Raw genomic sequence first — 23,887 nt, forward strand, 5'->3', positions numbered from 1 at the left:
AACGACCGCCGTGGATTTTCTACTGGCGTCAACGAAACCAAGAACTAACCGACAAAACGCGATTCTCTACAAAGGTTCGACTGTTGTGAACCCATCGGATCGTCTACATAAAAAAAAAAATAAATAAATAAAAAAATCTCTCTATATGTAAGACTTTGGACGTGAACATCCTCCCTTCAGACACGACATAAATAAAAGAACGAAAGCTACAGAAGAAAAAGGAAAGTGACGTCAAATCTAAACATTTACACCACATTTACAGCGTTTTAACTTCGTCACGAAACAAAACTAAAAATGAGCAAAAAAACAAAAACAAAAACAAATCAAAAGCTGATCAGTGTGTGATGTTTGTGTTGAATCTAACACCGGATCAATCACAGCTTTAATGAGAATCAGGAAGATCCACGAGACAGAGTGAAGAAGAAGAAACGAGGAAGAGGAAGAGGAGGAGGAAGAGTCCGATCCAACCTGTGACACCACTGGAAACAGCAGATTTACAGCAGACACTTGAACGCACCATTAGTTGTGATTGGACTGCGTCGTTTCCAGGCCTTTGAACGCATCGCACAGAAACAGGAAGTGGACGACAGTCGTGTTTAACTGGTTTAGACCCAGAGGCATGATGGGAAGGTTTGGCTTAAACGGATCCTGTTTGATTAGGAGAAGGTAAAGGGTGGAGGTTCTGGGGTTCTGGGTCCTTCAGGCTGGGTTTCAAACAGCTGATCTGAGCCACAGGAATCTACCAGTTCAATATCAGCATCAGTCGACAAACTCACACCTGAAACCCCCCTGAAACCCTCTTTAAACCCCCCTTAAATCCACCTAAAACCCCCCTTAAAACCACCTGAAATCCCCCTTAAACTCACCTCAAATCCACCTAAAACCCACCTTAAATCCACCTGAAACCCGCCTTAAAACCCCCCTTAAACCCACCTAAAACCCCCCTTATACCCACGTTAAAACCACCTAAAAGCCCCCTTATATCTACCTAACCCCCCCCTTAAACCCACCTGTCAAACTGAACACAGTTAATACGTCAGCTGTTGATCAGAGCCTTTGGCGCTGGCGTCCAAATATACACCTCATATCTAACCCCACCTCCGACCTCCCCTTGCCGCACCCCCCCAACACACACACACACACACACACACACCCCCCCCCATAGGACTGGCCTCATTTCAAACGGAACAAAACATGAGGCCGTGGTGCATTTATGACGACATTCACTACACGTTGTCCTCCTCTTCCTCCTCCTCTTCCTCCTCCTCCTCCTCCTCCTTCAGGTCTCTGCTGGTTGGGGGGTTCATTACTGCTGTGGTTGAACATGTCACATGGCCAGTGGTGGGTGGGGCAGAAGGTGGGTGTGGTTAATAAGCGTCGGTCCTGTAGCTGTGGTGGGCATCGGCCTTCAGCTGAGTGGTCTCTGTGGCAGAAGATGGCTGCATCACAATGGGTTCACCACCATCTGAGGAGGAGGAGGAGAAGGAGGAGGAGGAGGAGGAGAAGAAGGAGGAGGCAGAGGAGGAGGAGAAGGAGGAAGGAGGAGGGGGAGGAGAAAAAGGAGAAGGAGGAGAAAAAGGAGGAGGAGGAAGAAGGAGAAGATGGAGGAGGAGGAGAAGCAGAACTGTGTTAATGTCCATGGTTTCATGTTCCTGTCCCAGCCTGAGCAGATGTTGCAGATGTTGCAGATGTTCCACAGATCAGACTGATGGACAGGTTCGTCCATCAGTCCTTTCATCAGAACACTGAATGGTCTGAGTTCAGTGACTCCAGCCTCATCAGACTCTTCTCTACCTGGGTTCATATTTGTCCTAAACAGAGACCACTCAACCTCCAAATATCCTTGTATGCAGATGATGTTCTACTGTTTAGAACCCATCCACACATTCATGTCAGTATTTGTAACCAACGACACATTAGACAGGTTAAAGCAGTGGTTCCAACCTTTTTTGGCTCATGACCCCATTTTAACATCACACATTTCAGGCGACTCCAGACATTCAAAACAGAGACATTTTTTTGGCTAAAATTAATTTGTTTTTGATCGTGTAATAATTTGCTATACTATGTTGCAAATAAACATTAATTTTAGACATTTGGACAATGTAATGAAACTTTATATCAGTAAGTTTTAATTTGTTTTTTATAAATTATTAGAAATTTCTGGCGATCCCAGACATTCAAAACGGAAACATTTTATTAGCTAAAATTAATTTGTTTTGGTTTGTGTAATACTTTGCTATAATATGTTGCAAATAAACATTAATTTTAGACAACATTTAGACTATATAATATACATTTTTATTAGTAAGTTTTAATTTTTTATCAATTACTTGAAATTTCAGGTGACCACATTTGAATTCCAGGCGACCCCATGTGGGGTCCTGACCCCAGGGTTGAAAAACACTGGGTTAAAGGCACTAGAACCAACACCACAGAACTGTTGGGAACGTTAGTGAATGAGTGGGTTCTCACCTCTCTCGTCCGCCGTCATCTGGGCCTCCAGGTCTTCAGGGGAAACGTAGAACTCTGGTTCCTGGTCCATGGGCGGCCGAGGTTTACATTTACCACAGCAGCAGTTACAGCAGCAGCACAGGCAGCAGCAGAAGTAACAGCCAGTGGCCAAGCAGCAGAACACGAAGAGCGCCTGGGGACGGAACGCAGAGGAACATCAGGTGGAACCATACATGCAAGAACATAACAGAACGTCAGATGGACCCATACACACAAGAACGTAACAGAACGTCAGATGGACCCATACACGCAAGAACGTAACAGAATGTCAATTCTCCTACCATTCTTCTACTGTTTTTCTACAGCTCTCCGGTTCTTTTGTTCTACTGTTCTCCTACTCCTCTGCTTCTGTTATCCTACTGTTCTAGTGTTCTACTACTGTTCTTTTGGTCTAGAGTTCTCCTGCTGTTCTTCTATTCTCCTACTGTTCTCCTATTGTTGTTCTTCTGTTCTCCTAGTGTTCCCCTAATGTTCCACTGTTCTCCTACAGTTCTTTTGTTCTACTGTTCTCCTAGTCTTCTTCTGTTCACCTAGTGTTCTACTGTTCTCCTAGTCTTCTTCTGTTCACCTAGTGTTCTTCTGTTCTCCTAGTGTTCTACTGTTCTCCTTCTCTTCTTATGTTCTTCTAGTGTTCTACTACTGTTCTTCTGTTCTAGAGTCCTCCTGCTGTTCTTCTGTTGTCCTACTGTTCTTATTCTGTTCTCCCACTGTTCTACTGTTCTCCTATAGCTCTCCTACAGTATTTTTGTTCTACTGTTCTCCTATTGTTCTTCAGTTCTCCTAGTGTTCTTCTTCTGTTCTCCCATTATTCTACTGTTCTCCCAGAGTTCTTCTGTTCTCCAGCTGTTCTTCTGTTCTCCTAGTTTTCCACTGTTCTCCTACAGCTCTCCTACAGTTATTTTGTTCTATTGTTCTCCTACTCTTCTTCTGTTTTAATGTTCTCCTCGTGTTCTCCTATTGTTCTTCTTCTGTTCTCTCATTGTTCTACTGTTCTCCTACAGTTCTTTTGTTCTCCTAGTGTTCCAATGTTCTCCTACAGCTCTCCTACAGTTCTAGTGTTCTACTGTTCTCCTACTCTTCTTCTGTTCAAGTGTTCTACTGTTCTCCTACTCTTGTTCTTCTGTTCTCCCAGGGTTCTGCCCATCCATACCTTCGCCCACCAGCTGGACAGGACAAAGTAGGTGTTGACGTTCTCCTCTCCGAACTGCTCTGCGACGTACAGACCCAGAGAACCGTATTTGTCGTAGATGTTCTTCTTGGTCAGGTCGGTCAGGATGGAGTGGGCGTTGTTGATCTCCTTGAACTTCTCGGCCGCCTCGGGGTTGTCCGGGTTCTTATCCGGGTGGAACTTCAACGCCAGTTTCCTTTAAAAAGAGAAGGAAAGTTTCATTTAATTTAATATAAAATGTGCAGAAAAAAACCTTCAGATTTTTGACTGTCTTTTTTTCTCCAAACATTCGATTCCATTAGAGTTCAGTGTTTATTTGATTCTATTGAGTGAATTCTTATATTTTTGCCTTTTTTACACAAAAACTGACGTAAATATAAGTTGATTTAACACAGATGAAATAATAACGACATGAAACGGAGTATTTTTTTGTCCGATGTTCTCGTCTGTGGTGTTTTTTCCTGACGTTCTAACCTATATTTAATGCCGTGTTCTCAGATGTTCTGGCAGCGCTCTGACGCCCTCTAGTGGCTACAGTTCAAACACACCAGCTCGTGTTGGTTCAATACGACTGAGTCTGAAACATGAACACGTTTCACTGACGGATTCACAGGATTAAAGAAAAACCACCAAAGGGACGGAAAACCATCTGGAACAGAAACGTAAAGAACGTGGACATCAGAACAGCTGGTCTGAGTTCAGAGCAGAGAACCGGAGAACCGGCATGACGGATTCATCCAGTTATGACAGGAACCTGAACAGACCTTAAGGATCAGCTCCTGTCATTTATGGGTCCTTTGTTGGGTCCTGGTTTCAGGTCCATCAGGGTCCTGGTGGATCTCTGTGGAACCTGGACCAGTTTCCAGGACTGGAGTTGAATCTGGGATCCAGTTTAGTCTGGTTTAACTCTCAACATATTCAGATCATTGTCTAGTGCAGGGGTCGGCAACCCGCGGCTCTTTCATCCTTATGTTGCGGCTCTGCGTGGCTTGGGAAAACTAGAAGCACTCGGAGAGTGCAGACCTCCGCCAAGGCTGATCGGTGGCCCCCCCCGTGGGTCCCCCCACCCCCAATCACCACCAAAATTTAATCATTTCTTCCTTATCCCATTTCCAACAAACCCTGAAAATTTCATCAAAATCTGTCCATAACTTTTTGAGTTATGTTGCACACTAACGGACAGACAAACAAACCCTGGCAAAAACATAACCTCCTTGGCGGAGGTAATAAATTTTAAGTGTCCGATTGAAGTGTATGTTATTTGTCTCAAAAACGTGTATCATGTCTTCTTATTAAGTCAAAGTTTTTAACTTCTTTCTTCAGACCTTGTGCAATTTCAGTGATCAGCATTCGCCTTCTTCAGAGACGTTTGACAGCACTTGACGTGTCAGCCGGCATGCGCGGAATGCCCTGCAACACCAAAACTGCACAAAATCTGAACAAAGTATTTTATTTGTGTTTGTTCGTTTGTTTAATTGTAGTTGTAAATTGTAAGATTATTGTGATCTCGAAATATTAAAATAAAATTATATATATATATATATATATATATATATATATATGTATATTGTATTATTTTTTGTCGCTCAAAATATGCGTCACACTCTCCGACAGCCCGCCAAAACGCCGTACATTTATCAAGACTTTCAACCCCAGGTAGGCCAAGTATAGAGAAATCTAAGAAAAGAAAAATATCTGAAGAAAACTGAACATTTAACTAGAAGCACTCGGAGAGCGCAGACCTCCACCAAGGCTGATCAGTGCCCCCCCCCCCCCCCCCCCCCCCCCCCCGTGGGCCCCCCCACCGCCCGATCACCACCAAATTTAATCATTCTCTTCCTTATCCCATTTCCAACAAACCCTGAAAATTTCATCCAAATCTGTCCATAACTTTTTGAGTTATGTTGCACACTAACGGACAGACAAACAAACAAACAAACAAACAAACAAACCCTGGCAAAAACATAACCTCCTTGGTGGAGGTAATGATGCCAGGTGCCATGGCACGACCAAGGTGCCGCGGCACCTCAGGGCCAACGCTAGGTGCCGTGGTACTGCAGTACTACGGCTCAGTGCCAGGTGCCATGGCACCGCGGTACCAGGGCTCGGTGCTGGGTGCCGTTGCACCGCAGTGCCACTGCTCGGTGTCAGGTGCTGTGGCACCGCGGCGCCACAACTGGGTGCCACCGGCACCTCGAGCCGAGGCACCACTGCGGTGCCACGGTACCTGGCACCGAGCCACGGTACGGCGGTGCAACGGCACCACCGAGGTGCGCCCCAGCACCAAGCCGTGGTACCGGTAAAATCGTTGTATAAGCCGCGTCGGAGTATAAGCCACAGTGTTTAAAGTGTGGGAAAAAAGTAGCGGCTTAGGAATTTACGGTATATATAGGCTAACATCTTCATTTCAGATATCAAAAACCGTTTGCGGCTCCCAGTGTTGTCTTTTCCGTGGAAACCGGGTCGAAATGGCTCTTTGAGTGTTAAAGGTTGCCGACCCCTGGTCTAGTGTTACAGTCCGTTCCTGTACCACTGTTCTACAACAGTTCTAACACTGTTTCACTACAGTTGTACTACAGTTTTACCACCGTTCTACCACCATTCTACCACTGTTGTACTATCGTTCTACCACTGTTCTACCACCATTCTACCACAGTTCTACTCAGTTCTATCACCATTCTACTACAGTTCTACCACTCTGCCAGACTCTACTGGGAGACATTTAGGGTTCAGTGTCTTGCCCAAGGACACTTCGGCATGTGGACAGTCAGAGCCAGGATTCAAACTGCCAACCCTTCAGTCATTGGACGACCTGCTCTACCAACTGAACCAACGGACTACTACTACTAGAACTACCGTTCTACTACTGTTCTCCTACTGTTCTTAACAGTATCCATAGAACCAGGAGGAGTTTAAGGTTGCGGCTGTAGGCTCCGCCCCTCAGAGCCAATCAGAGGTGTTCCATTGGTGCAGTTTAACTGGATGCTGTGGTTCATGTGGGAGGTGTTTAACCCTTTGATGGAACTGTCGTAAATGGTCCCAGCGTCGTCTTTGCTGTTAAATACAGACTCTAGACGTGACGACACCACAGAACCAGAATTATTCTAACGATTCCAAGGAACTGAGCTGAGTTCTGGAGTCCAGTCCCTACTGGAGGGTGATAGGTTGGTCTTCATCTTCCAGTAGAACTGGACTTTCTTTAGGTCGAGTCCTAAAACGTCCACAGATGAACAGAGTCCGGTCGGTGCTTCTGCAGAGTAATGGTTTGGTTTAAACCCGGGAACTCAGAGACACTGTCAGGTCCAGTTCACCCCAGCTACATAGTCCTAGAGTCGACTCTACTGTTAAATACAACCAGACTTTAGAGGAAACGGAACCAAAACACAGAAGTGACCTGAGGACACATTGGAATCATTAAACCCACACACTGTAGTTCTATACCAGACCCGGTTCTGGATTCCCAACCGTATGGAAGGCGTTGGTTCTGGTGTGGTACCTGTAACATTTCTTGATGTCCTCTGGGGTGGCGTTCTTGTCGACTCCGAGGACGGCGTACAGTGATTCTCCTGATGTGGACAGAGCCCTCTGTCGGTGCTGCTCCATGTCCTGGCTGTTGTCCTCACCTGTCCACAGGTAACCACAGAGACAAAAACCAGTCAGAACCAGAACCAGAACCAGGTTAACCCTAACCCCTGAGTCCAGGTAAAGGTTCACATTTTAAACATATTAAACCAGTTCAGGTCCAACATCCAAGTCCACGTCCACAGACTCAGAACCTCCATCCTGGATGAACCTGGTGTTTCAGTACGATTCCCACTGAGGCTAAAACTGAGGCTAAAACTGAGACTAAAACTGAGGCTAAAACTGAGGCTAAAACTGAGACTAAAACTGAGGCTAAAACTGAGACTAAAACTGTGACTGAAACTGACTGATACACTGGAAAAAAATCTAAATCTGACGAAGTGTAGTTTTCTCATTTCTAGTCCAAATATCTCATCACACTTACAACTAGTTTAACTTTTCAGTGAGATATAAGAACTGATTTATAGACAATAGATCTGGAAAATCTGGTTTCAACAAATCTGAACAAGATAATTTTCACTTGTACCATTGGCAGATTTTTTTTTGCTTAATTGAATTTTTTTTTTTTTTTTGTTTAATTCAAGCAAAAAAATGTGCCAGTGGAACAAGTGAAAATACTCTTGGTAAGATTTAGATTTTTTCTAGAGTATCTGATGTTTCTGAACAGCCCAAATCAGACCCAGGACACTTCCATATCTGCTCCGACATCGATTCATATCTGATGTTTTCCGAAGTGACTTCAGTCTAAACACATTTAATCCAACTTTAACATTATTGAAATGCAACAGACGCCATAATTCTAACTCATCCAATCACAGTCCATATCTGACTTCTATCGGTGACCAACAGGAACTAGACTGATATCTGGAACCATTTACATGTTCTAAACCATCAACAGATGGACCAGTAGAAGGAAAGGAACAGCTTGAATATTTATGCATACATTTATACTTTTTTTTTTTCAAAACTGTGAACAACTTTGCAGACGTGAAGGATGGTTGAAGACACTTGCTAATGAAGATGAGCAGACGCTGAACACAAAAGCACATGACCTGTCGACTGGTGAGTGAAACAACAGATTTAATTTAAAAATTATTAAGACCTGCAGAGTGAACAGAGCCGTACAGTGGGGAAGAGAAAAGGGAATAGGAGGAAGAAGGGGAGGAAGAGGAGGAGGGGGAGGAAGAGAAAAGGGAATAGGAGGAAGAAGGGGAGGAAGAGGAGGAGGTGGAGGAAGAGAAAAGGGAATAGGAGGAAGAAGGGGAGGAAGAGGAGGAGGTGGAGGAAGAGAAAAGGGAATAGGAGGAAGAAGGGAAGGAAGAGGAGAAGGTGGAGGAAGAGAAAAGGGAATAGGAGGAAGAAGGGAAGGAAGAGGAGAAGGTGGAGGAAGAGAAAAGGGAATAGGAGGAAGAAGGGGAGGAAGAGGAGGAGGTGGAGGAAGAGAAAAGGGAATAGGAGGAAGAAGGGGAGGAAGAGGAGGAGGTGGAGGAAGAGAAAAGGGAATAGGAGGAAGAAGGGGAGGAAGAGGAGGATGTGGAGGAAGAGAAAAGGGAATAAGAGGAAGAAGGGGAGGAAGAGGAGGAGGTGGAGGAAGAGAAAAGGGAATAAGAGGAAGAAGGGGAGGAAGAGGAGGAGGAAGAAGAGGAGGAGGAGGAGGAAGAGGAGGAGGAAGAGGAGAGAAAAAAGAAGTAGAGATGGAGGAAGAGGATGAAGGGGAGGAAGAGGAGGAGGTGGAGGAAGAGAAAAGGAATAGGAGGAAGAAGGGGAGGAAGAGGAGGAGGAAGAAGGGGAGGAAGAAGAGGAGAAAGAGAAAAAGGAAGTGGAGATGGAAGAAGAGGATGAAGGGGAGGAATAGGAGGAGGAGGAGGAGGAGGTTACTACCGGTCAGCATTACCACAAACAAACTGCAGTAAATCCCGTTGTTGTCGACCTGCAGAGCTTTACACAACAGACACACAACCACTACACACTGAGACCAGGATCCTGGACCAGGGCCGCCCCCATCAGACAGTAGGTGTAAAGGGGTGGGGGGCGGGGCTTAGTCTAAGCCACTTCACACCACGATGCCTCATTGGACGACAACACAACACGCTGCTGGATTCAGTGTGAACAGACGGGATGAGCCAACACTGGTCTGGACCTGGTCTGACCTGAACCCCGTCCAGTCTGAACCAGGTCTGGCCTGAACCCGGTTCAGTCTGAACCAGGTCTGACCTGAACCTGGTCCAGGTTTTCCATCCAACCACAGAACATCACAGACGCCTCAGCTACGTCTGCATGAAACAACAAATACCCTCAGTGTCACATCGCTGTCCATCAGGCTGAAGCACCAGATGGCAGCGCTCTAACACCTGCTAAACCCCGCCCACTGTTATCTGAGATTACCCAATCGAGGAACGCACCCACCCCCACCTGACTAGGATTAACCAATGAGGGCGGCCTGTGTGTAACTCCAGGGATTATATCTGAAACTGCCACTGTGTGTAAAACGTGTGTGTGATAAGAACCACTCCAACCGCCACCCTCAGCCTAAGCCCCACCCACTGACCCAGACAGCCAATCACACTGTGTCATGCTGAATGAGCTTTGTGTGAAACCGTCCATTGACGGTGTCAGAGTCTGCAGCATATGGTCAGAGGTTGGCCCAGGGGGGTCCAATACAGGGCCCATGGGCCAAAACTGGCCCACCAGGGTCCGGTCCCTGACCCTGGAGACATGGACAGTGAATGGACGGACCGGGTCCAGTACGGTTAGGATCCTAAACTTTAGGGCTGTGTATCAGCAAGATTCTGGCAATACAATGCAAATCACAATACTAGGATCACGATACCATATACCATGATACTGTTAAAAAGGCAATTTTTTTGTTTCTTTTTTTTAATGATTATTTCACTGAAGAATTGAATTACACCAGAAATCTGCACAAATACTAAGCACATTTTTATTTGATCAGAACAGGATCTAATGTTCTATCACAAAATGTTCCTGTGTTCAAACTGAAATTCTGTTTTACAGACATTCCAGTTTCAGATCCTGTTCAAATGTTCAGATTCTATTAGTTCACAACTAACATCAGAACAGGATTTGAGTTCAATCCCAACAAAGGAACGAACATTATTGAATAAAAGTGTTAAAGAATAATAAATAAAATATGAACAAAAAAAGAAAAACAGAAATACAAAAATGAACCTCTACAATATCTGCCTTTGAATAAATACCTAAAAATATCGATACAGTACTTTTTCAAAGTGGACCACATTAGTCCACCTCTGAGCTCCTCCCACTGGCTGCCTGTCCGTCACAGGACAGACTTTCCAGTTCTGTTGCTGGTCTATAAAGCTCTGGATGGTTTAGGATCAAAATCCATCAGTGACCTCCTGACCCAGTATGAACCCCCAGACCCCTCAGGTCATCTGGAGCCGGTCTGTTGTCAGTTCCCAGAGTCAGAACCAGACACAGAGAAGCTGCGTTCAGCTTCTATGCTCCACATGTCTGGAACAAACTCAAACCAGAAAACCTCCCATCAGCTGAAACGCTGCGTTTATTTAAACCCAGGTTCCAGACCCACCTGTTCTGTTGAATAGAGTTTAGATTCATCAGTTCAGATTTGCACTGTTCCTTTTGAGCTAAAAGTTTTTATCTGTTTTATCTACTTATCTGATTTTTGTTTGTTTTTCTCATGCCTTCTGCTGTAATGCTTTTAATGTTTTATGTAAAGCACTTTGAATTGTCCTGTACATGAAATGTGCTACAGACATAAACCTGCCTTGCCTAATGTCGATACAGTATTGTGAAATTAAATAGTGATATTTTGCAGAAGTGATATTTTCTTACACTCCTACTAAACTTATATACTAAACCTCCTCACATACTTTTGTCTTTCATTATGGGACACACTGATTAATCCAGGTGTGTCTAATTAATCAGTATCACAACATGAACTAGCAGACACACCTGGATTCACCAGTGTGTCCAATAATGAAAGACAGGACCTGAAGGAGCAGCTTTAAGGTCCTGAGGTCATGCATACAGCCCATTCATCGCTCTGACACTTTCCCTCCATCACACCTCCATCTCCTCTTCCTCATCACCTCCACATTAACGGGTCACGACTTTAGTCCACGATCACGTCAGGATTTTACATCAACATGGAAGACGAGAGCGGCAGGAGGTCCAAGTCAGACGAACGCATGGCGGATGTTCGAGGCATTTCAAGGCTCCAGGACAGAAAACCAGTTGAAAAGCAGACGACAACATGAGTTTGACCCTTGGTGTTCACCGAGGTAGAACTGGACGTGGATCAGGGGGTCAAACACACGGCCCCTGGGCCAAAACCGGCCCGCTATAGGGTCCAGTCCAGCCCATGGGATGAATTTGGTAAACGCAAAAATTACACTTAAGATATGAACAAAGGTGTCCGACCAATGAAATAAAAACACAATAACCTATAAATAATGACAACTTCTATTTCTGTGTGCTTTAGTGTAAAAAAAGTTAAATTATATGAAAATATTTACATTTCTAAACTATCCTTTTACAAAAATATGAACTTGAAATGTCTTGATATAAATCAGTGTAATTCAGGGGTGTCAAACTTGCGTCCCGGGGCCCAAATGCGTCCCACCAAAGGTTCCAGTCCGACCCCTAGGATGAATTTACAAAGTGTAAAAATTCCACAGTCCAGGCTGTGGAACTCATTTCAGTTCAGGTTCCACATCAAGACCAATCTGATCTATGGTCAAATAACAACAGCAGAAGAATCGACAAAAAAGAATGACTGCAGATTTACTTCTTGGTTTTATGTGGAGAAAAAAAAAAAAAAATCTCACATTATGTCTATAAATAATGACAACTTCAAATTTTTGTCTGTTTTAGTGCAAAAAATAACATTAAATTATGAAAATATTTACATTTACAAACTATCCTCTAACAATAAAATGTGAATAACCTGAACAAATCTGAATAACCTGAAATGTTTTAAGAAAATTAAGCACAATTTGAACTCTTTTCTTCCTGTTCCTCAGTGTTTAGTGTCTTTGTAGATCTGATCCAGAATGCACATGCAAAAATGAGAAGTTGAGGCAGAATATTGTTAAAATTGCACTAATTTTTCTCAAGAAATTTCTTTTTTTTTTCAGGTTATTCACATCTTTTGTGTTTGGATAGTTTATAAAAGTAAGTATTTTCATAATTTAATGGAGGGTTGTTTTTTTTTTTTGCACTAAAACAAAGACAAAAGTTAGCAGTTATTATTTATAGGTTATTCTGCTATTTTACTGGTTCAGCCCACTGCAGATCAAATCAGGCTAAATGTGGAACCTGAAAGAAAATGAGTTTGAGAGCCCTGGTGTAACTGGACCAATATTCTGTTATTGAATATATATATTTTGTGTATTTGTAGATCCACTGGGATCTCTAATAATAATAATAATAATAATAATAATAACAATAATAATGATAAAATGGATTTCTATTGTGCTTTTCAAGACAAAATGCTTTACATTATTGATCCATTATTCATTCACACACTGTAAGTTGTGTTAAAAATAACAAGCTGACATGTAATATTGTACAAATTGTTCTTATTTTAGATCCAAAATTTTATCAATATTCTGTCTGTTATTAAATGTTCTATGTATTTGTAGATCTGTACGTTAGAATGCACATGTGGAAATAATAAACAAATAATATTGGAAAAATTGCACCTATATTTCAAAAGAAACTTCAGGGAATCTTCATATTTTTAAAGGACAGTTTGTAGATGTAAACATTCATCATACAGATAAATGTCTGGAGTGTCATTATTTCCAGGTTATCGTGTTCTTATTGTCCTGGTCCGACCCAGTTCAGATCTGTTTGGGCTGAATGTGGAACCTGAACTAAACAGTGCTGATGTAGATGTTCTTCCACCGTTTTGTCACAGACTCAGAAACACGACCAGCGTCCAAACCCCGTCAGTGGGTAAACACAGCTGTCCACACACCAAAACCACATGATGAGGACCAAGGCCGCAACGTTCACAAAAACCTGCACACAAAAGCCCACAGACTAATGTGGTCCATTAAGAAGCCACTGGACCCACAGGATGGAGTCGTTTGAGGGGGTGAGGGGGGTGGGTGGGCGCTCAGGGAACAGCAGTGTCCTGTTCATTCAGTTACCGTCAGCATGCGTTTACTGCACAGGTACGGTACATGTCCAAACACATTAGAAGACTTCAACTGTTGGAACGACTCTTTAAATCTGTGGAGAAACGACTTCAAAACAACACTGATGACATTAACCCTTTAAAGACCACCATTAAAACAAGACGCCTAGATTTATTTATGTGGTTTTTGCAATAAAAGTGTCCGAAAAATATCTGATTTTTATCAGGAAGACGTGACATTTCAATATCTGGCCATTGTCATTATTATATGTAGGGATGTAATGATGTGAAAATTTCATATCAAGGTTATTGTGACCAAAATTATCACAGTTATCATTATTATCGTGGTACTGTCGAAATTGTGCTCAAAATGTTCAAAAAAGTACTTATACACACACTGAAATAATTTAACCAAGTTGTATTTTGGAAAAAAAAATAAATAAAATAAAATAATAGGCATAATGTACTGTCTCTTCGCAGAAACATTCAAATATGAACATGTAAACATCAAACATACAAATGTGCATTAAAGATGGCACCTTATGGCCATTGTTTGACCATTTTCCAGATCAAGTTTCACTTGTTTTAGTTTCTTTTTCATAGATACATAGATAATCTCTCTCTCTCTTTCAAAGTACAGTGATCAAACACAGTTATCACGATAATTAGAATTTAAACGGTAATACTAACCGTTGGGAATTTTACTGCGGTTTATCGTTATACCGGTAATCATTACATCCCTAATTATATGCAATAAATATTTAAAATAAATAAATACATCTCTTTCTGCCCTGGCTAGCTCCCTGCCTATAGATTTACATATAAATATACAAACATTTATATAATATTTACAGATAAAATACAACTACCAATGAAATAGACAAAAACAGGTGAAAAAAAACAGTGAAACTTGCTTGCTGTGCTATACCTACGCATTTTCGACCTTCTGCGTGTTATTCAATAACATTTGATCACGTGTCAATTTCCGCCAAGATCTCCAGTTGACATGACCCTAACCCGAATAATGGCATGAACATTCACGCAGAAAGCTTATAATGTGTACAGATAACACGCCGTTTAAAAGTGGCATGCATATTTACATGAGTCATGAGATCATGTTGCTATTACATACGATTATTTGAAAGAATTCACCACTAAAACCTCAGGAAAACGCCGCTGAAACTAATACAAATCATCCACGTCTCTCTCACCGACTGCACTCTGCTGCTCTAAGCCCCGCCCACTTCCACCCCACCCCCCTCAGCCAATGCAGACGTCTACCCTAATGTGTTGTAGACCAATAGAAAGAGCCCAACCTCAGATAAAGATGGCTGTTGGATGTATTCAGTGTTCAATGGTTCAGTCATTTGAATGAATGGATGACTGAACGTGTCACCGCAGACACAGTCGTCCTTAAAGGGTTAAACAGCTGCTACAGTGTATCTAACCCACGGCTCAGCCTCCTCTTCTGATGTAAACAGCCGGTTTGTTCATTCACTAATGTCCAATCAGCTGTCAGTCACCGGATACATTACATTAACGAGCAGAGCTAATGGACATTCCAACAACAGTTTATTTATTATTATTTATTTATGTTTATTTATCCAACGCCTCGATGTCGGAAACGTTTGAAGGTCCGCTAACCCATTAGCTGTAACCCTAACCCATCCTCCGACATCAGCATCATTATTTCACATGTTGTTTAAAGGACGACGATGTCGGACGTTTACTAGTTTTATATAAAGCAGGGGTGTCAAACATATGGCCCGCGGGTCAGAACCGGCCCGCCACAGTTCAGCCAGTGGAATGAATTTAGAAAACGCAAAAATGACACCAAAGATATAAACAGTAATCTGAGTTCAGGTGCTATATGCAGCCCAGTATGATCTAAAGTGGATCAGAACCAGGAAAAGAAGAACACAATAAACTAGAAATAATGACAAATCCAAACTTGTTCCCTTTGTTTAGATTTAAAAACTTAAGTTACATAAAAATATTGACATTTACAAACTATCCTTCACAATAAAATATGAATAATCTGAACAAATATGACCCAAACTGTCCTGAATATAAATCCGTGTAATTGGACCAATATTCTGTCTGTTATTAAATATATCTGTACGATAGAATGAACATGTAGAAATGATAAACTGAGGCTGAATATTGTTAATATTACACTTATTTTTCTTCATAAATTCCAGGTTGTTCATGCTATTCACATCTGGTTAAAGTATCCTTTGTAGATGTAAACTTTTAATGATGGAACTGGACCTTTTTTCATTGTTCTTATTTCCCTGTTCTTCTATTATTTCAGGTCATATTGGGCTGAATGTGAGTCCTGCACTAAAGCTTTACTCATAAATGTGCACGTCTGACTTCTGTCTGGATCTGCAAAATAACAAAGAGCGATTCTTTTCCGTTGGTTGTTTCCTGATCGTAAAGACAAAAGTCCAGGTCCAATATGCCGGATACTGTCCTAAAGACGCACAGAGGTTTCATCTGGAATCTTTATGAAACAGAAAAAGCCTGAGCAGAAAAATCTGGACTTTACCACAAATGAGTCATGAAGGAAAACCTGGAATAATTGACTGAATTCAATCCATTTGCAGCTGCAGTTGAAGTCTGTGTTAATTCAATGAAAAAATGACAGAGCTGGATCAGCACTTATGCTGGAATGTTCTAAAAGTCATGTTCTAATGTTCTAAAATACAGGTTCCTTGTGTGTTTTTCTTGAATTTTTTTATATATACACTTCATGTGTCTTTATTTTTGGTTATTTTGCCACTTATGGGTAAGGAACCAAATATGGCAACTTCATTAACCTTGATTTTCCACATAACATTCTTTTTTTTTTTTTTTTTTTTTTTACAAATTTCACAAAAGTAATAAGGTGTTGTCATGTAAATTTCAGAGTATTTCTATGGGTGAATGTAAAGGCTTCAGGATAGTTGACAGTTACATCTACATGTTTCTTCTATTGCAGGGGTGTCAAACATGCGTCCCGGGGGCCAAATGTGGGCCGCCAAAGGTTCCAATGCGGCCTGTGGGATGAATTTGCAAAGTGCAAAAATTCCACAGTCCCAGGCTGTGGAACTCATTTTAGGTTCAGGTTCCACATACAGACCAATATGATCTACAGTCAAATAATACAGCAGAAGAACCGACAAAAAGAATGACTGCAGATTTTCTCTTGTTTTGATTATGGAAAAAAAAAAAAAAAGTCTTACATTATAGCTATAAATAAAAATAATGACAACTTCAAATTTTTGTCTTTGTTTTAGTGCAAAAAAAAAAATCCTTAAATTATTAAAATATTTACATTTACAAACTATCCTGTAACAATAAAATGTGAATAACCTGAACAAATATGAACAACCTGAAATGTCTAAAGAAAATTCAGCCCAGTTTGAACTCTTTTCTTCCTGTTCCTCAGTGTTTAGTGTCTTTGTAGATCTGATCCAGAATGCACATGGAGAAATGATAAGTTGAGACAGAATATTGTTAAAATTGCACTAATTTTTCTGAAGAAATTTCAGTTTTTTCCAGGCTATTCACATCTTTTTTTTTTGTTTGGTTAGTTTATAAAAGTAAGTATTTTCATAATTTAATGTTTTTTGCACTAAAACAAAGACAACAATTTGGAGTTGTCATTATTTATAGGTTATTCTGTTCTTATTTCCTGGTCCGGCCCACTGCAGATCAAATCAGACTGAATGTGAAACCTGAAAGAACATGAGTTTGAGAGCCCTGGTATAAAGGGTTCAGGATAGATGACAGTTACAGCTCTACATGTTTCTTCTATTGTATGAAGTGAGTTTGGACATAAAACTCTTCAGTTCAGTGTCTGTCAGACTGTTCAATGTTTGAGATCTGTTTTTCAGCACAACTTCATCTATATCATCTGTCTGTTATTTTCTCACTTTAACCTACTATAAAAACATAAAAGGACAAAAAACACACAAAAAAATATAAAATCTGATTTGACAAATGTATATAATTTATTGCATAAATAACACACAGATGCTTAACGAACCTTTTCACAGACTTTCAAAGTTAATATTGGTTCCAAATATTAGGTATAGAAAATTAAAATTGTAATAAATTCAAACTATACTCAAATATTTGACATAAAAGCAGATCTTTATATAGGTGTTTTCTCCGGAAAAGTGTAGTAATCAAACACAGTTATCATGATAATTAGAATTTAAATGGTAATACTAACCGTCTGCAATATTACCGCAGTTTATCGTTATACCGGTAATGGTTACATCCCTACACTGGACTGGTTTAGCTCTTTTGTTTCATCTTCCATCCAAGAGACTTCTTCACTTCTGAAGAGCTGAACAAAACATGATGAAACATTTTCAAAAAAGCTCAACCAGTCCAGCTGAACCCAGAAGAACAAGGTCTGGTGAAATGACAGTGGATCCAGAACCGGCTCAGGTTGGGTTTCAGAGTCTGATTTACTGAAGGAAACTGAAGCTGAACATGTGACGGCTCCACATGACTCGTGATCACATGAACCACAGCATCCACTCATGACCGCAGGACACGACTGGACTGGTCATGAGTGGACGGGGATGTGAAAGCAGGGTCATGTGACTTCTACAGCTGATGATCAAAGCCACCTTTAAAATAAAGTCAGAGGTTCACGACGTCTGGGTTCATCAGAGACTCAAACTGAAACTGAAACTAAAAACATACATGAAAGAACTTCAGTATTAGTGTTGAAGCAGGAGAAGACCTGAAGGTCCAGGCCAAGACAAACATCAGCCAATAAAAACATGAACCTGTTACAAAAGAACTGACACACGTTCATCTGTAAACGACTGCAACATCAGGCAAAAACATGGATGGATGTTCAGGTCATTACAGCTTCATGTGAACAGAAACAACATGGACGATGACGAATCCAGTTCAAGAGCAACAGGAAGGAGGAAACAGGGGCTGAGGACTGGACTGGTTTCTGGACGGTCGGGACTGGTTCTGGTCTTGTTCTGTTCTGGTTTATTCAAGACTGGTCTAGTTCTGTTCTGGTTCTGGACTGGCCCTGTTCTGGTCTGAACTAGACTGGTTTCATTCTGGTCTGGACTGGTCTTGGTTCTGTTCTGGTCTGATTCTGTTCTGGTTTAGTTCCGGTTCTGTTCTGGACTGGTTCTTGGTTCTGTTCTGGCTGATGGAGTTGGTCCAAACCAGACTGAAGCCAGTTTACACAAACCAACAGAATCCTCCAGGAGCAAACACTAGTGAGTGAAGACAGAGGAGGACAAACTTCCCTTTTATTCTTCCCTTTATTATCACGTACAGACGGTTACTTGAGTTCAACTTGTCAGAAACTAAACCCTCAGATCTACATGTTAGATCAGATATTGTGTCCCACATCAACAGGAAACAGAACAGGTGGTGTCAGGCACCACAAACCCCGCCCCTCACACACATTTCACCAAACAGAAGTAAAATGGGGAAAATGAAAACATGTAAAATATTAATAAAAACTGAAACTTTGACCTACATTCCCCAAAATATAACCACATCTGTTCTGAGTCAGTGACAATCTATAAACCCAATTATGTCTGAATTCAACCAACAGATTTACTGCTAAAGTGTAAAAAAACAAACCAAACCAAAAACCTTTGCCTCCCCTTCAGGGGGCGGGGTCATAATCACGGCGGATGCAGATGGTACGATCTGTTTATTTTGCTTTTATTTGTCTTTCTCCTCCTTTAATAAAGAAATCTTCATTATAAATATAAACATAGTTCCAATGTCCCTGTGTGTCAGTCATGTTCCATAAATCAGAATCAAACCCAAAATCACAAAACTGTTCCATGACCTTTCAACAGCTGATGTTTAATTCAACGACTTCTACGTTCTCTAATTATTCATGTTAATGTCAACTCATCAAACAGAACCATTAAACGAATCAACTGTTTCATAACAACTGCATTAAAATAGGTCCCAAACTAGTTTTTTCATCAAATAATGGTAATAAATCCACCTGTGACAGGTTCATTGTCTGGTTTTATCACATTTATAACAGATTAAATGGATGTAAAACCTCAACAGGATGTGAATCTTCTGTAAAATATGGATCTACAGTCAATCTTTGCATCAGGTTAAAGAGAAAACAACTGAATTCACTGCTTTGACTGGTTTCTGTGTGATTTAACGTCCTTTATTTCTACATTTAACTTGAGTTTTTGTCCTTAATAATGACATCCTGCGACTTTTTGACGTTACTCCTTTCACGTTCATTTCTTCTCCAGGTTTTTCAGGACTGTGGAAACCTGTTCAGACCAAGGTTCTAATAGTTTTGGATTTTTCATTATAGTTCAGTTTTATTTAGTTTTGACTTTTTTTTCCCTAATTCAGTTAGTTTTAATTTGTTTTTAGAGCGGGTTTGATAGTTATTAGTTTTCATTTTTTTCTAAATGCTTAGTTACCTCCGCCAGGAGGTATTGTGATCACTGCATTGTGTGTTTGCATGCGTGTTTGTTTATTAGCAAGATAACAAAAAGTTATGGACGGATTTTCATGAAATTTTCAGGATATGTTGATATTGACACAAGGAAGAAATGATTAAATTTTGGTGGTGATGGGGGGGGGGGGTCTGTCTTGGTGGAGTTCTTTTCTTGTTTTAGTATTAATTTTAGTTCAGTCGTCTCTTTTCTCTTCTTCTCTGTCGTCGTATTCAAATAAATCCCAGACAGGACTCTGCTACTTTCTCCCAACTTTAGTCTCCATGTTTCCAGGTAGAGTGGGGACCAGAAGACGACTGGAAACCACAAGTGACTGATAGTGACGTGTCGAATGGTGCTGCTAGATGAAATTGCTCAAGCGAAATAAATTGATTTCGTATCAATCTGACGTTGACAAAGATGAAAACTAAGGGAATTTTATCCATAATTTTTATACGTTTTAGTTAGTTTTGTAAGTACACAATATAGTTTCAGTTGGTTATCATTTTTATCTTTTAATTGTAGTTTTTATTATTTCAGTTAACAAAATGTTTTTTTCAATTCTAGTTTTCCTCATTTCGTTAGTTTCGTTAATGATAATAACCTTGGTTCAGACTTTGTCTTTGGATTTAGTTTGGGTCTTTAAGGGTTAAAGGTGGACGTTTGATGTTTGTCTTTTACAGGAAAAATTATCTGTAACTTCCTACAAAAAACAGGTAACTGCGTCATAGTAAATAATAATAAACAAAGTGTAAAACTAGTCACAAACTAAAAAGCATAAAAAGATCAAACTAGACACAAACACACCTGTAGTGTTTGATTTCAGCTTGTCTTATTCTGGTGTTTATGCTGTTTTTTGGATTTTCTGACATTTTCAATTTGCGGTGTCTTTAATGACAGGTTCTTGAAACTGTTGAGAAACAGTGACTGGAGATTTTGTGTTGATTAGAATCAACAGACTGTTCTGAACGTTTCCTGTCTGACTCATGGTTTTTATCTGTTCTTTTAGACCGGTTTATAACAGGGCTGTCAAACTCATTTTAGTTCAAAGGCCACATTTCACACAATATGATCTGAACAGGGCTGGAACCAGTAAAATAATAACAAAACAAAACAAATGTCAAATCCAAACTATTCACTGTTTAGAGTGAAAATGCAGCTGCACGTATTCCCACTGGTACCAAGACATACCAACACATCAGAGCCGGTCTGGAATCTGTGCCCTGGTTACCCCGTTAAAACGAGAATGGACTCCAACACCCTGCTCCTGGTTTACAAAGCCCCACATGGCCTTGGACCCCCCCCCCCACCCCCAGATATGCTCATCACTTCCACCCCAAAGGGAACACATGGGTCAACAGGCAGTGGCAGCAGACTGGACCCTCACACCAGAACCAAGACAGGAGTGGCAGCTTTATCGTCTGAGCCCCCCCCCCCCCCCCCCAACATGGACCACCCCGTCTGGCACAGTTAGGACACACCAGCAGACAAAACACAGGGAACAATGTCAGACTGAACTGGGCTGAATTTAAACAGTTACTGTTCAGACGACGTTTTCACTTTTCCCAAATTCATCCCATGGACCAGATTAGACCCTCTGACCCAGGGCTGTCAAACTCATTTTAGTTCAGGGGCCACATCCTCCCAATATGATCTGAAGTGGGCCGGACCAGTGAAATAATAAGATAATATATAGAAATAATGCCAACTCCAAACATTTCAATGTGTTTAATAGTGAAAAACGTCAAATTACGTTATGGAAACATTTACATCTATAAACTGTCCTTTTAAAAATGTGAATAACTTGAAGAACCATGAAAAAAATTGAAATTTATCAAGAAAAATAAGTGCAATTTTAACTCTATTCTGCCTCTGCTTATCATTTCTAAATATGCATTACAAGTTACAGAGCACAACGGATCTGCAAAAAACAAAATATATTAGTAACTGGCAGAATATTAGTAAAATTACACTTACTTCTCTTAGGACATTTCTAGTTTTTCATATTTTTTTGTGAGAGGCTAGTTTGTAAAGGTACACAATTTCATGTAATTTAACCTTTTTACAGAAAAACAAAAAGGAAATATTTAGAACAGTCATTATTTGCAGGTTTTTCTGGTAGTATTTTACTGATCTGACCCACTTCAGACTAAAGTAGGGCTTTATATGGGCCCTAAAGTAAAAGGACTGACTGTTAATATCTTGAGTGTCATTTTTGCATTTCACAAATTCATCCCAGGGGCCGGACTGGACCCTTTGGTGGGCCGGTGTTGGCCCCCGGGCCGCATGTTTGACCCCTGTGACTGAAAGTCTCATAATGGTTGATTTCATGGAGGATGTTCAGATGTGAGACAGCAGAGGAACATGAACATTCACTGATGAACAGGAGAACACAGGCCCTGGTTCTGGTTTTACTGGATAAACTGACGCCACTTTGCACCGAAGATTAAACTAAACCTGATTAAGTCCTGGTCCTGGTCTACGGGGCAGGTGCCTTCCAGCCGGACTGAGACCAACGGGTCCAGGACCAGTAGACTATAACTAGGATCCGGACCGGGACGCCCACAGTGGACCAGTGTGGACCGGACCGGGCAGATCCGCCTGGTCCGGGTCGGACGTCCTGGTACCTGTGGGATGTGAACACCTGTGTCCGCACCTGTGACCCGGCTCCAGACTCCACATCCGAACTTTACACACAAACCGGAACCACCGCTCCGGGTCCGGCGCCGGTCCGAGAACCAGAAAATACCGGTCGGCTCGGGAATCAGCCCCGGTTAAAGCGGATAATCTCCATCAGACACACGCGCGCACGCACACACCGCATCCATGTTGGTTAGCCGTGAGCGCACAGCTAGCATTAGCCGCTAACTAATCCAAGGGCGGTAAAGCGGACTAACGTTAGCCGCTGCTAGCCGTGCCTCTTACCTCTTCGGTCCGGTTCGCAGATGACGCTCTTTCCACGGAACTCTTCTTAAAATAATCGCATCCCAGGTGAGTGCCGCGTTCCGCCGTTACACCATCAAACCCCGGTCCGGGGGCGCTAGGGGAGAGCCTGACGGGGGGCTAACGGCGGCTACACGGGGAGAAGACGAGCTGTCAATCCGAGCGCCGCGACTCCGCCTCGGCACGCTCCCGTTGACAGCAGGCGCGCTCATTCTCACAGGAAGTGGGGGGCCCGCCATCTTACCAAGGGCAGGAGGTGACCGGAAGTAGCTGTGTTTACGAAGTTTATCTACACATTTAGAATAAGTTATAATATTATATTGTACAAAAGAACTGGGCATGAAAAATTAACACGGTATGAATTATATAATTTTATATTATACTGTGAAAAATTTCTTTGGAGATTAACAAAAAAATGTCTTGTCAGGTTTTGTGTTGTTACAGTCACTAAAGTCCCAAAAGTCACATTTACTTATAGAGCTTTAAATGAATGAAGGAAGATCTATAGTGAAGTAAAAACAAAGAGCTGAAGCAATTAAGGATCAGAATATTACATTAAAAAAAACAGAGTAACAATTGTACAGCACAACATAAGTAAAACAAATATTGAAAAAAAAGAAAAGCAAATGTGGTCTTCCACACTGACATGACAATTAGAGGAGCAGAACAATACGAATTAACAGGAAGTCCTAGAGTTCATTCACTGGCACAAGACAGATTCCAAACTTCATTTTTCATCTGAGGTTTCCCTTGGATCAGACCTGGATGTGTTTGTCTTCTGGGACATTCTTTACACAGGACTTTGTGTAGAAATCAACTGTGACTATGAGTGTGTTTGAAGGTGCGGTGTTTTTCCTTCTGTGCAGGTAAAGCAGTCCTGCAGCTGAAGGAGTGCGTCTTCGGCCCACGTTTGGATCACTGATTTTTTTCTGTAGAAAGTGGAGTTTGACCAATGTACAGACTGGGCCTCAGATGGAGGTGTATCCATGCACCACTCAGACCCATTGTGAACCATCAGGATATGGACCAGAGGAACCCACACAGGTCTGTCCATGAGACTGTTAATGCCGGTGGCTT

The 23,887-nt window shown here is 41.5% G+C and overlaps 1 protein-coding gene across 1 annotated transcript; it reads right to left on the reverse strand.

The window, feature by feature from the left end:
- Positions 1 to 1,254: 1,254 nt before the first annotated feature.
- On the reverse strand, positions 1,255 to 22,950 carry LOC115422267 (dnaJ homolog subfamily C member 5-like). The gene is made up of 5 exons (XM_030138517.1): positions 22,793 to 22,950; positions 7,179 to 7,305; positions 3,665 to 3,878; positions 2,476 to 2,647; positions 1,255 to 1,465 (listed from the first exon to the last, which is right to left on the reverse strand). The coding sequence occupies exons 2-5, from the start codon at positions 7,283 to 7,285 to the stop codon at positions 1,368 to 1,370; spliced, it is 591 nt and encodes a 196-aa protein (XP_029994377.1). The 5' UTR covers positions 7,286 to 7,305; positions 22,793 to 22,950; the 3' UTR covers positions 1,255 to 1,367.
- Positions 22,951 to 23,887: the final 937 nt, after the last annotated feature.

Source organism: Sphaeramia orbicularis, chromosome 7, assembly GCF_902148855.1.
Source record: "Sphaeramia orbicularis chromosome 7, fSphaOr1.1, whole genome shotgun sequence".
NCBI lineage: Eukaryota > Metazoa > Chordata > Actinopteri > Kurtiformes > Apogonidae > Sphaeramia > Sphaeramia orbicularis.

Coding starts and splice junctions, on each gene's coding strand:
- LOC115422267 (XM_030138517.1), bottom strand. CDS start 7,285: ATGGAGCAGCACCGACAGAGGGCTCTGTCCACATCAGGAGAATCACTG. Junction 2,648..3,664: donor TGTCCAGCTGGTGGGCGAAG/GTATGGATGGGC, acceptor TTCCGTCCCCAG/GCGCTCTTCGTGTTCTGCTG. Junction 1,466..2,475: donor GATGACGGCGGACGAGAGAG/GTGAGAACCCAC, acceptor CCTCCTCCTCAG/ATGGTGGTGAACCCATTGTG.